Genomic DNA, 13,297 nt, shown 5'->3' with positions numbered 1-13,297 from the left:
TCCTGATGAAAGGGGCCATCTGCACATGAGTGCCATCTGCATCAGGAGGAGAAGGATGGGCTTTACCTCCATCTTTCCCCTAGCACTAATTATGCAAAGTGCAAACAGCAGGCACTAAATAAATGATGAGACACAGGAGCACAAAGCCAAGGGCCTGAAGTCACAGAAAAAGGTGAAGAGGAGGAAAAAGCCTCTTGAAGAGACAGAGAGAAAGAGAGACAATAGGGAAGATGGATGGCAGGTATTTTAGAACCGCGCCACCCAAAGTCTCGAGATTTGGCTTTGAAAAATCTGTTCAAAAATTAAAATTTGGGTTTCATTAAATATATTTTAAATCGAAGTTTGATTTTTAAAGAAAAGGGTCCATTTAAAATATATGATCTTAAACGGAAACAGGACACCTGGAGACGTGTCTCAGCTTTCCTAGAAGTGGGTACTTCTGCTGAGCCTAGTGGTGTGCAGACACTGAGGACTGAGGTCCTTTGGAGCAGCTCTGGTGGGAGTGATAACACTATTAAAGGCCTCAACTGATGCCACATGGTCTTTGTCAGACAAGCCATGTATGTGTCTGACCCCAAACTCTGCGGAAGCCGAACACTGAACTCCATGATCTCATTCTCGCTGATGTCTGTGTTCCGGTGAACCCACTCATACTTCTTTGGAAGGTGTGCCCCCCATCATTCTCCTAATGAGTCGGGCTTCCCAAATTTCCCCGCAAATGAGAATAGGTGAAACCTATAAATAGTTAGCAGGAAATGCGGGGTGGAATATTACTGGCGACATGCAGCCTTGGGTAATTTATGCTAAATAGCTCTTCCAGTTCCCCTTAATCATAGCTGTGAACCTAATTGGATTTTTTTTTTTAAATTGGAGATTTGAAAATCAGTTTTCAAAGGACTTCAGATGCTGACACCTTTGACGCTCTCCTGCTAACTCACAGAGGAGCGGTCCACCTTAACAAAAAATTTCTCAGAGGGTTGATTTGCTACCATCCAAATCAGACTGTCAAGTGCGGGTAGCATGTGCCAGCCCAATTAGCACCAGACAGCTCTGGAAAAAGCAGGAAAAATTCCAGGTCACGAAGAGCGATTTAGTTCTTACTTGCCAACTACATTTTCATGTTTCTGGGGCCAACGTAATAGGCTGGGTGCCTGATTTAATGCTCAGTACTTGAATTTACACAGAACCCCCGAGGGATTATGAAGCCCTTATAGAAATTAATTGCAAATAACGTGCAATTACCAAATATATCACCCCTAAATGAGGCTTTCCTCTTTGGAGGGGGAGGTGGAATGCAAATGGCTCGGAGGCACAAGGCGGGCATTAAATTGCTAGGGAAGTCTCTTGTGGAGTCCTCCTCTTAACACCGGGCCTCCCCCACACCTCCCCAGTGCCCAGGGAATTTCGGAGGAAGACAGTGGCAGATGGGAGAGTTGCTAAAACACACACTACCCTGCTGGCAGGACCAGAGTGTGCCAGCAGAGGGCAAGGAAACCAAACTGGGCCATTCTGAGAAAACAGAGACAGGCCTGGGAGAGGGAGTATCCTCAACTCACGTGGGAAAAAGAGGATTTCTAGTGGAACCCAAGCCCCAGGAAGAAACCAGCCCCAGACGTGGCATGAGGGACCATACCCAGCACCACACTAACGTGCCATCTGTTGGGCCGAGAAGCCCTTTGGAAGGATTTCACCCTTTTGGTGGGCTGAGCATCATTTTCTTTATTGACCCGACATGCCCTCCTTACAGCTGTTGTCAAATAAAGCTATTTTCCTCTCCCAGATGTATTCTGGCAGTACCTGAAATGAAGGGAGATGGGATTTCAACACCCGGAGGACAGATCCCAAGACAACAGCTGGAGTTTGCTCCTCCAGAAGCACCTGTGGAATTGTGCAGGTCAGATGAGAACAGCTGCTGTTTCCCAAGGTTCACTCTGCAGAAGGAGCAGGCCCTGCCCGGGGAGAGCCCTCTTAGGGGTGCTTTTGTGAGCTTGAACTTAGAACTGCGGATGCTAATGACTTTTTGGCAGTTTTACTTTGGTGAGCAAAGAGACAAGGCAAGGTTAAGGGCGACAGACACGGGAGGATTAAGGCACAGTGGGAGGCCTCCTCTTAAAAAGGGAAGAAAATGAGAATTTCCAATTGGCTGACACTTACCTCCTGTTCTCGCTGAAATATTACAACCCGACCCCCCTTGTCCCCTGTCGCTAGTAACTCTCCCGTGTGGTTGAATTCTACCGTAGAGATAATGTCGGCTGAAAAGAAGAAGACAAAAGCAATTTGAGTAACGGCACACTTACTTCGAAAGGGTAGATAATAGACACACTTTCCTGTGCAGTTAAGGGCTTAGGGCTCCGGCTGTGCAGTGGAATTTACAGGGTTTTATGTTCTGCATTTTAAGTACCACTTGAAGCAGCAGTTGGGAAAGCGAATTTCCTAGGTGGCCCCCACCGCACTCTGGGCTGCTCCTAGAACATCTGAGGCGAACTGAGGAGCAAGGCGTGTTCACACCCTTTGTGTTGTGGAAGAGAAAGTGATTTTTTTTCCTCATGGAAATGGCGGCTTCCTTTGCTAACTTTCACTGTCCACAGGCCCCTGTTCCACTCTAGGAAGTCCCCACACAGGTGTCAGTGGGGTGGTGGGCGCTGGCTCTGATCACTGAGGGAAGCAGCCTGAGGAAGAGCACAGGGGTTGCTGGGATATCTCATTAGCGTTCCCACTTCACCCAGGCTCTCCCTCTTGCCTAAGCCCAGAACCTCACCCGGTGATCACTCCCTTTTTCCAGGACAGGGGGAGAGGCAGTGTCACAAGGTCAGAGAAAGGGGCAGGCACTAGGGACTCAGAGCATCCATAAGTGGAGAAGGAACATCAGCTTGAATGCGGGTCACTCCGGTGGCGCAAAGGCAGGTGAATCACCCACAACTGGATTTATTAGGGCTAGTTTTTGAGATAATGTCTGGGGTTCATTTCCCCACTATCTTTCCCCCACATGACGTCAGCAATTGGAGGGAACAAATGAGCTTAGAGATAAGGAGGAGAGAGCCTGAAAGAGAAGGGAAAGGAAAAAGAACAAAAGAGGCAAAGGATTGTGATTAAGCCTCTGACTGGGGGACTGGCTGAAGCTTGAACCTATGACAGCAAAGGGAAGGGCAAGGTGGAAAACCATGGTAACGGTTCCAAAGAGCTCAAGTCTCATCTCTTACTTGTGTATCATCATCTTAGGATGCTCCTGATATGTCGGCTTTAGTTAGATAAACGACATAAAATTTCCCACCTGACAGCAGTGTCTTTTCCATATATGAAAATATTCTTAATTCTCACCCTTTGTGCAGAAGTGAGAGTCATACATTTTATTTTGACCCCACCAGTAGTCAGTTCAAACTCTACAGGGCAAAGAACATGGAAAAAGCAGTCCCTTTTAAGGAGCAGGTGCAACATGGCACATGCTGTCTGAGCTCCTCAGTCTTTAAGGAATTAGCACCCAGACATCTATATCTTAATGTAAACACCTCAAATTCTATATACTGACAATATATTTTTTTCAACATATGACAGTAGAAATAATTTTTCCTGTTATGAGACAGGGTGCCTCTGGGTAGTCCAGGTTTGACCTGATGTCAGAGATATTGCAGACCAGTCTCCAACTTGACAGCTTCCTGCTTCCCCTTCCTGATATCTGGGGTTTGGGGGTGTGCCACCAAGTTCAGGGCTAGTAAAGGAAATCTTGTCTGCAGGCTGAGGGGGAGGCTTGGCGGGTAAAGTGCCTATTGTGTAAGCCTAAGGGCCTAAACTTGGGCACTCAGAGCTCACACAGAAGGATAGTGTGGCACTCCCATCTCTCATTCCAGCGCTGAGCGGTAGAGATGGAGATCCTGGGACCTTGCTGGCCAGCTGGTCTAGCCGACTGGTGAGCCCCAGGTTCAGTGAGAGACTCATCTCAAAAAATAAGGAAGGAGAGGGGTTCAGTATGAGTGGGAGGGGATAAGAGAAGGTAATGAGAGGGTATGTATGATCAAAATACATTACATATATATCAAACTGTAAAATAATAATTTTAATATATATATTAAAAATATAGAGAGAGATAGAGGAAGATGTCAGATGACAACCTCTGATGCATGGGGGTGTGTATCTGCACATCTATACAAATACCAAGTTCACACAGGCATATCCCCTTCACACACTAATCTCGTCTATGGGTTGCATGTGGTTTGTGGGTCAAGTGTCTATGATTTCTGGCTTTTAACCATCTTCAACGTAGATAAGTCAACCTCATTCCTTATTGATCTAAACTGGAAATCAATTCCATTTTCTCAGGAAATGAAGCACAGAATAAGCAGCGTGGTTGCTAAGCTTGGAAGGCCAATTCCTCTATCAGGCACTCACAAACGAAGGCACAACAGGGCATGGCTGGAGAACTGGCCACTTGTCCTCCTTAAAGCTCAGGTATCTTAACAGTTTACTCTTTGCTTGCAGGGCATAAGTCAATTGTTAGCTGTCTGCAGTTGCCTTAGAATGCTCTCTCCGAGACGTAGCGAGGGCTAGTGTGTGCGGCCAGCATCTCTACTGCTTCTGGCCTTTCTGTGAGATCAGAAATAACTTCCTGATCTGCTTAGAACATAAGGTGGGCTCAACTGTCTCTTTTCTCTTTCTAGCTTCTGTCAAGTCCTAAGTAACGAATCATGACTCTCAAAGTGTTCAAACACTAACAGAGAGAGTCAGAGAGAGACAGAGACAGACATAGAGAGACAGAGGATGTGTGAGCAATGACAAGGTGGTAGGGAGACCTGGCTTGGAACAAACCGTGTCAACTTCATCTTTGTTTTGCATTGTCTGAGATAGGCCTCAATATGCAGGTCAGGCTCACCTTGAACTCGCCAAATGGCCTAAAGACTGGCCTCAAACTCCTGATCTTTCTATTCCAGTCTCTGGAGTGTCTTGGTTACCAGCGTGTGCCATCATGTCTAGCTCACTGGGGCTGAGTTTTAATGTTCTGCTCTGTGCAGCTCATGCCCAGAACGTTGACACACAGAACTCTGGACTGTGGCTAGGCAGCCTCTTCACCGAGAGCTAAGGGTGAGTTCTTTCCTTTGGGTGAGGCTAGGTATCAACATAGTTAAGTTCAAACATGGGCCCTGGCTCATCTGTCAACAAAAGGCCACTCTCAGCAAAGCAAAAGCTACTTGTGAATACATGGCTCTACCCAGATTCTGAAATGTCTTTCTTTAAAATCTAAATCACTGAAAATAGGACAGGATTCAAGTTGAAATCACATAACCCCAGCCAGCACCACTAGAACCCTCCATAATGAAATATAAGGTATTGCCCTGGACCATAAAACGTTTCTCATTTATTTTGCAATTGTCCCCATTGTTCAGGCCTCTGCCTTCCTGGAGAAACTTGCAAGAGAAAGAGCGACTGGAATGGCCGGAGCATGCAATTCCTCTATCCTCTTTCAAAGACTTTTGATCTGTTAGAATCCTACCAGCCAACCTGGTGGGAATAGAAGGCTGCCGCAGATCAGTTGATATCTGTTTTGAACTTTCCTGCTTCCTGACTCATTTATCACCGCTAAGCAGCTAGGTAGAGCTGGAAGACTTCACTGTCTCATCTATCTCTACTTATCTCTGTCTCTGACTGCTTAATAATTGATAGAAAGCTCATGAATCACCTTCACATTCCAATTTCCACATACCAGGACTTCAGATGCCTATTTTCTTGTGTTTGAAACATGCTGTTGATAGAGCAAACCTTTGCTGCTCAAGACAGGGGGACTTCTGTGAGCCTGGAAAGATGGGGAACTGGGCCCAACCGTAAGCTAGCAAACATCGCTACAGCAACCTCATCCCAAATCATGATTGACAGAAATAAATCCTTCCCAGGGCATATGACTTTCACCATAGATAAGTTTATAGCACAACTCTATATTGCACTAAATTTCATTTCAATATAATTGCACTGCCGGGTATGAAATTAAAACCTGAAGCACTTCCCCTCTAATTTCTATATGGGTGGTGATAAAGCACACACTGGCTGAGAAACAAAAGCCCCAAACAGTGCCTGGGGTCAAATGTGGTTAAAGGGTTTTCTAAAGAAAACCCCGTGTGCTATGAGACTGGCCGTGGTCCCCACCTATTTGTGCTGATTTAATTTCCACAACACGGTGGCCTGCTAACCCTGCTTCTAGTTCAATTGGCGCCGCGAAGACTGACTTTTTTCTTTTAAAAAAATCAATCTGGGGATCTTACAAAAGTTTCACACTAGTAATTTTCTACATCAAGTCTCCTTTTACCTGAACAATGGATATTGACTCGGCAGTTGTATTCACAAGATGGGAGGCTGAGGGGGAACAGAGGGAGCCCTGAAATTATGGCCTACTCTCCCACAGTGTCTCACCAGGCTAGAGTCAGAACAGAGTACCTGGTCAAAAGAGATGCATGTGTGACTGGGTGACATATGGATTGGGGTGGCATTTTGATCAAAAGGACAATGTGGCTTATACTCAGAGTCCCAGGGTCCACTAGTGAAGCCAGATCGCTGGTATTGCCTCTAACATCAATCATGGTGATAGAAATGAACGGGTAATGAGGTCAAGCCTTATCTTTCATCAAAAACACGTTCCAAGGGTAGGGAGCCATCTGCCCTACTGTATTGACCATTTGGCCCCGCCCACTCAAGCCTGGGCTTTCCTTCTGATGATCAAGTCTGCTCTTGACTGTTTTTGTATCTTTGCTTCAGACAAGGATGTTTGGAAGGATGGAAAATTCACCTCACAGCATACCACAGTAGTGAAACAGTAGCAGTTGCTAGGTTTCTATAGGAAAAAGTAGGAGCATCGCTCTAGGTGAGGTGTCTTGACTCATTGGCCATGGACATGTGCACCCATGCTATTCCTCATAGGAATCTCTAGTCAGACTGGCCATGGCCTATGGATCATTAAACAAGTGGGGAGCTTTGAGACTTGACAGGGGAATCAGTTACTCCTGCCTCTTTGAGACTGTGGTCTCCTTTCTCAGTCTTGGGACTCAGTTTTAAGTCGACACCCATGTTTTCAGGTCAGGTTTTCTTGGGAAAGCTTTTATAACTGAAAGAGTGTGTTGTGGTTCAACAAGAGGCAAGACACAAGCTACATTCTTGTCTGCTCTACACTCACTTCCTGCCTCACCCAGACTTGACCTTTGTTATGTGAACAGTGTCTGGGGAAATGAAATTCTTTTTCTTTAATGGGGCATCATGAATTATGTCCACACTGGTTTTAACTTCAACCCGATGCTACTCTTCCTCTCACAGACAACCATTAGTAGAAGTATCCAGTAGTTTCACTCTTAAGGATCATATCACAATCACGTCCTTAGTTAACAATATGTACTGTATTGTAATTGGCAGTGTAACTGACAGTCTGCTCTTGCTCTCCAAACTCAATAAGGGCAGACAGTCTGCAATGGAGAAATTCTTGTTGGGTTGTGTCTGCTCAGTGCTTTTTCCTTACTCACTTCTGTGGTTCAACTACAGGGATGAAAAGTCTGGATATTGCTTCTTCTCCTTTGTACTCAGATTACCAAGAGGTCACTCAGATGATAAAGAGGGTAGGACTGAAGATTATAAGAGAAGTTTATTTTTTAAATTAATTTTTATTATTTGTAATCATGTGTATGTTTGTGCATCTGTATGTGGGTATGTGCATGTGAGTTCAGGTGCCTGCAGAAGCCAGAGGCATCCAATTCCCTTGGAGCTAGAATTAGAGGTGGTTGGAAGTTGTCCAACATGTGTGCTTGGAGCTCAACTTTGGTCTTTTTCAAGAATACTCCACTCTCTTAGCTGTTAAGCCATCTCTCCAGCTCCCGCGGGGGGTGGGGGGAGTTTTATTCTTGTGCTTATATGTGTTCATGATATGTGGGTGGCACAGATCATGTGATATGGGGTAACAGGAGGACTTTAAGAGGCCAAGGGACTGCATGTGACAGCTGGGGAAACAGGACAATATTTTTAATGAAAAGTGAGGAGCTAAGACCTTCCTCAGGACAGCTATGTCTGAGCTTGCAAAAACACTTGACGCTACGGCTTAAGCCACTGCTATTTGAATGTAAAAGTATTCTTGTTTGTTTCTTCTTGTGGAGCTGAAGTTTAAACCTTGGACTTTACTACACCTTATCCCTAGACGTATGTCACTACGCATACTGTTCTGCCTGGGTCTTCCTCATAGTTCTCAGCACAGGACCGGATTACTAACTCAGATTGAACTGGAAAAACATGGCTCCCTGCCCCCAACCAACGCCCCTTCCTCTGTCTCTCATGTGCACACATTCATTTCACTCTCCTACACGACCAGTTTTCCTTTCTGCTTGGTTAATTAGAATACGGCATGATTTGTTTCCTCCCTTTCCTGCTGTGGAGATGGTGTAATATTTTTCAGCCGTGCAAATATGAAAGCAGGGTACTGTGAGAGAATGCCCACTCCAATTTACACATGGTGGCCATTATAAAATTATGCCTTCAAAGGGCCCTAGCCAAGCCCTGCTCGTCTGCAGCCAGACTCTCCATGCTTGCTGAGCAGTGAAGGTCCAGATGGGAGGAGGCAGGTGAGTCATCAGCACCATGCTGTTCCCATTAAAAGGCACATGGCTTCCCTGGGATGGCCAGCTCTCCAGCATGAACTGTCGCGAGGCAGCACACATGTGGCACATGTGGGCTGATGGAAGAGGGAGCTTCCCTCCAGATGGAACACCACTTCCCCACGGGGTAGAGGTGTCTTCCCAATGACAAGTCTCTAAGTGCAGAAAGACACAGTGGGAAAGTGATAGCCGTCTGGACTTGCCTGAGAGCCTATGTGGGGAACAGTGGAATCTGCTGTCAAGGTGTCTTCCATCTGTCACCCACTCTTCCAAAACACAGAGGAGTCATTATCTACTCAGGTGATGCAAACCCTGCCAATCTTTCAGATCTATTATCTGAGCAATGCGGGGCGTCTGTAGCTGACCCTGTTTGTTGCTCGGGCATCAGGTCCAAAAGGACAAAGGATGGTAGGTAGCTCCAAGCCAGGCACTGTGCCACAAAAACACACTTATTATGGCATTTGCTAGGTACATCTTTAGTCAGAAATTGTGCTGCACCAGATGCTCTGAAGTCAGTAAGGCAAGATGTCCATTCCATGGGAGCTGAAACTGGCCTATTTGAGACTTGGCTCAAGTATTGCTTTTCCAGGGAAGCACTGTGTGACTTCTCCCAAGGCCAGGCCAGTTCCCTTTAATTTGCAGCCTCATTGCTCCCTTTACTTCCCCCTCATAAGCTATCATCTCTTGTCATTAGCACTCATTACAGTGGTATTAGGATCATTTGAACACCTCTCTCATGCACTAAATTATAAACTCCACAAGGAACCCTCAATGCCTAGCTGGACGTCTCAGCACAGGACAAATGCCCCTCAATGCTTTGTTCTTTGGTGGATTGCCAAGGAAGAGTCAACACCAAAGCAGACCATCACACTGAGAACAAAAGTCTGAGCAGAGCAACAGAGAAACACTGGTGGATGCACAAAGAATTTTAAGGTATGGGGAGCCAAGGGAGTGAGTAGTTAGAACAATGAGTGAAGACTATAGAACCAGGTGGACAGATCAGCGAATAACAGGGTCCCTTGAGCCACACGTAGGGGAAATAGGTAGGGAAGAAAAGGGCCCCAGGCAGTGTGCTCTTTGAGAGAAGACAGGGAGATGATGACAGAACAGGAAGTGAGTTCTGAGTCTATGGCTGTGACATGAAAGGATGCTATTTAATGAGTTATTTAGGTGTTATGGAGCTATGAGTATAGTATACTAAAATTTCCCCCCAAACACAAGTGGTCCTTAAGCGTGAGTGGATTCAGTGTAGAGGACTGAGAAGGCACGGTAGGTGGAGACACAGGAAAGAGAGGCTGTGGAGACGGCCTGTTTGGTAATGTGCTCTCCACACAAACATGAGGTCCTTAGTTTGCATCCCTAGCACGCGTGTAAAATCGCCTGCCATCTCAGTGCTAGGGTGGGGGCTGGAAGCAGAGGCAGGTGGATCTCTAGAGCTTGCTGACCAGCCATTCTAGCCAATAGGTGAGCTCCAGGTTCAGTGAGAGACCCTGTCTCAAAACGTAAGGCAAAGACTGACTGAGGGAGACAACTAATGTTGACCTCCAGTTTCCTCACCTCTGTCTTCCCCACCCAGACACACACACAAACAGACAGAGACACACACAGAGAGACAAACACACAGAGACATACATACACACACACACACAGAGACATACAGACACACACACAGAGATACACAGACACAGACACACAGAGAGAGACACACACAGAGACACACACAGAGACACAGATATACACACAGAGAGACACACACAGGCACACACACAGACACACAGACAGATACACACATAGAGACTTACACACATATGCAGACATACAGACACACACAGACATACACACAGAGACACAGATACACACATACAGACATACACAAACAGACACAAACACACACACGGACACAGAGACAGACACAGATACACACATACAGACACATAGACACACACAGACACACAGACACACACACACAGACATGCACACACATAGGCACACACACAGACACACACACAAACTGTAGGGGGAGAGGTTGTTCAAAGATAGTAGTAATAGAGGATTTTGGACCACAGACTACGAATCCCAGTTTTCACATAAAAAGTTAAGAGAAGTCATTGTTGCAGCTTGAAGTGACACATCTCTCCACATCCCTCCATTTAAGAGATTTCCACTAGTACAGTCCTCCTTAAATTCTATATGGTCCTAAACAAATGAATGAAAACAGTAAGAAATGAGTTGGAGCCTCTCCCTAAATCATGGTTTCTATGACAACATAAAGGTGCGGAGACTGCTAATTCATATGCTATTATGGCGAGGTTTTTTTTTCAATAGTAAATATTAGAATTGAGTGTGCCATCAGCATTTTGACAAATCACTTGAGTGTTTGCTGTCTCTCTTTCTGACCAGAAGTTGAGGTGTTTTGAAGACTATGATAAGGTATGAGTCTACTTCAGATAACATTTCCCAACCTTAAAAGCAAGATCGGATACACAGGGTAAACAGGAACATAGAATGGATAGTGCCAGTTTCATCACCAGTGGGCTCCAACCTTCAATGAATATTCACAAGGAAAGACACTGCAGTACACACCTCTTGCTTTTCTATCTTCATTGACAACTGGAAACTTTGAAAACACATTGTATTTTACTTTTCAGGAAGTTAAATGCAACTCATATGGTTTATATGATGGTGAAAAATATTAAACAGAAAACAGAGAAGGAATCAATATTAATAGAGCCATTCATTAATCCATCCGTCCAGCTAATAGACTTTCAAATACATCAACTGTGGCAAGCACTCTTTTAGTCAAGCCCTGAGATGCCGGTTAATAAAATAAAAAAATCTGTTCATGTAGAGCTCATGTTGTAGTTGTGGGGAAAGGATACAGAAAATAGCATTTTATATTGTGTTCTGTGAGGACCAACTAGAACTGAGCAGGGAAGATGAACAGAGCGGAGGCTGGAAGATAACTCAAAGAGGGTGTCAGTGACTGGCTACGGGGCAGCCTGCAGTAGGCAAGGGGTTTCCAGACCCAGAGGACAGGAAGAGATCCTAAGGAGGAGCATGCATATGTCAAGTGTAACCAGAGCAAGGCAAGGAAGGAGAAAAATGGAGGCAGAGCCCTGAGAGGCCAGATCATGCCAAGTTCTTTCACGCCACAGCAAGCAGTTTGGCCCAGACGGAGTGAGATGGGCATAGCGGCACAATGTACTTGAATCACCAAATTGCACATTTAAAAATGGTTACACCAGTAAATTTTAGTGGGGTCCCACCCATAGACAAAGAACCACAGGCATCTAATGACCACTGGGGGAGGGGGAGTTAGGATTTCCCAGGGATGAGCCCTGAGAATGGTTATCTAATCGCAAGTGGTCAGCCCTGTTATATACATACAAGCAACACCAAATGGACATAGCAGATTACATTTAAATGTTTGTATATATACAATGTGCATGTGTAACAATTACAATGAAAAAGAGGCCATCAATTTGAGAAGGAGTGAAGGGGGTTAGGGAGAGTCAAGGGATGGGATATAAAAGAGGTTGGGATAAAGAAAAATAAGCAGGAATGATATAATCATATTTTAATTAATTTTTTTAAAACTCTAAATTCTGTTACAAACATTTTACTATGAAGCAAATGGCAGGTTGCTGGGGAATTGTCAACAAAAGAACAGTAGATTTTTATGATAATCAGTTTGGGGATGTGAGGCTGTGTGTAGAGGGGTGCCATTGGGAATATGTGAGGTAATGCAGGTGAAAGATGGAGGAACCCTGGTCCAGGCAGCTGCTGTGGAGGCAGAGAGAAGCCAGATTCTGCATGTACGCTGAGGCCAACCCATTGGAACTTGGTGATGGAGTGATAACAAGAGTGATTTCGAGGTCTGTGCCCTTGGAGGTGTCACACTGGAGCTTTGAATTTTGAGAGCGAAGCAGGCTTTTGCAGGGACACACAGATGTTCACTCTCATGCATTGGAAATGTGAGAGTTTCTAAATAGAGCTGGTGAGTGAGTGGGCTGCTGGAAATTGGGTCTGGAGTTCAAGGTTTTGGAGACTGTTAGCGCTCAGATGGTATTTAAAGGCACAAGGTGGTATGAAATCTCAAGGAGGGTATTTGGTAAAAGAAAGGAACAGAACCTTGGGACATTCATCTAAAGATGGGGAAAGGGGCTGGAAAGATATCTCAGCAGTTAAGAGAATGGCTGCCCTTGCAGAGGAGCAGTTTAGCTCCTGGCTATATAGTAGCTTACAACTATCTTTAACTCCAGTTCCACAGGTTCTAATGACCTCTTCGGGCCTATTTGGGTACTGCACACATGCAGTGCACATACATACTTTCAGACAAACACTCATACATACAAAATAAAAATAAACATTTAAAAGAAGCTGGTGGAGAGCTTGGCATCCTAGATGACAAAAGAAATGTGGAGTGGGTCATGTTGTCCAATAATACTAATAGATGAGAAAAAAAGGCTAGAATCCACCTTTGCAGGAATACTGTAAAGGTCACATTTAACTTTGACAAGTATGATTTCTGTGGACCTGTGGGAGTGTATTTGAAAGAGGACAGAAGGAGAGAAATTTGAGATGATAACTATAAGTAAATATTGCAAAGAGTTGTGCTATACAGGATGACAAAGAAATAAGTGTATATGTGTGTGTGTGTGTGTGTGCGTGCGATGTAGGCATGTTTG

At 45.1% G+C, this 13,297-nt stretch overlaps 1 protein-coding gene across 4 annotated transcripts in view; it reads right to left on the bottom strand.

Moving 5' to 3' along the window:
- The window catches only part of Ppp2r2b (protein phosphatase 2 regulatory subunit Bbeta), a 401,170-nt gene that overhangs the window by 92,944 nt on the left and 294,929 nt on the right, over positions 1-13,297 (bottom strand). For 2 of the 4 annotated variants that reach the window (XM_057788682.1, XM_057788684.1), the window contains 2 exons: positions 2,155-2,252; positions 1,798-1,878 (listed from right to left, as the gene is read on the bottom strand). In XM_057788682.1, coding sequence (XP_057644665.1) covers positions 1,798-1,878; positions 2,155-2,252 — 179 coding nt within the window. The remainder of the gene's footprint in view (positions 1-1,797; positions 1,879-2,154; positions 2,253-13,297) is intronic. The other 2 variants (XM_057788683.1, XM_057788685.1) reach the window with 1 other exon arrangement.

Source organism: Chionomys nivalis, chromosome 14 (assembly GCF_950005125.1).
Source record: "Chionomys nivalis chromosome 14, mChiNiv1.1, whole genome shotgun sequence".
NCBI classification, from domain to species: domain Eukaryota; kingdom Metazoa; phylum Chordata; class Mammalia; order Rodentia; family Cricetidae; genus Chionomys; species Chionomys nivalis.
The sequence above is the reverse complement of the archived record's forward strand: the minus strand, read 5'-3'. Positions and strand labels throughout refer to the sequence as shown.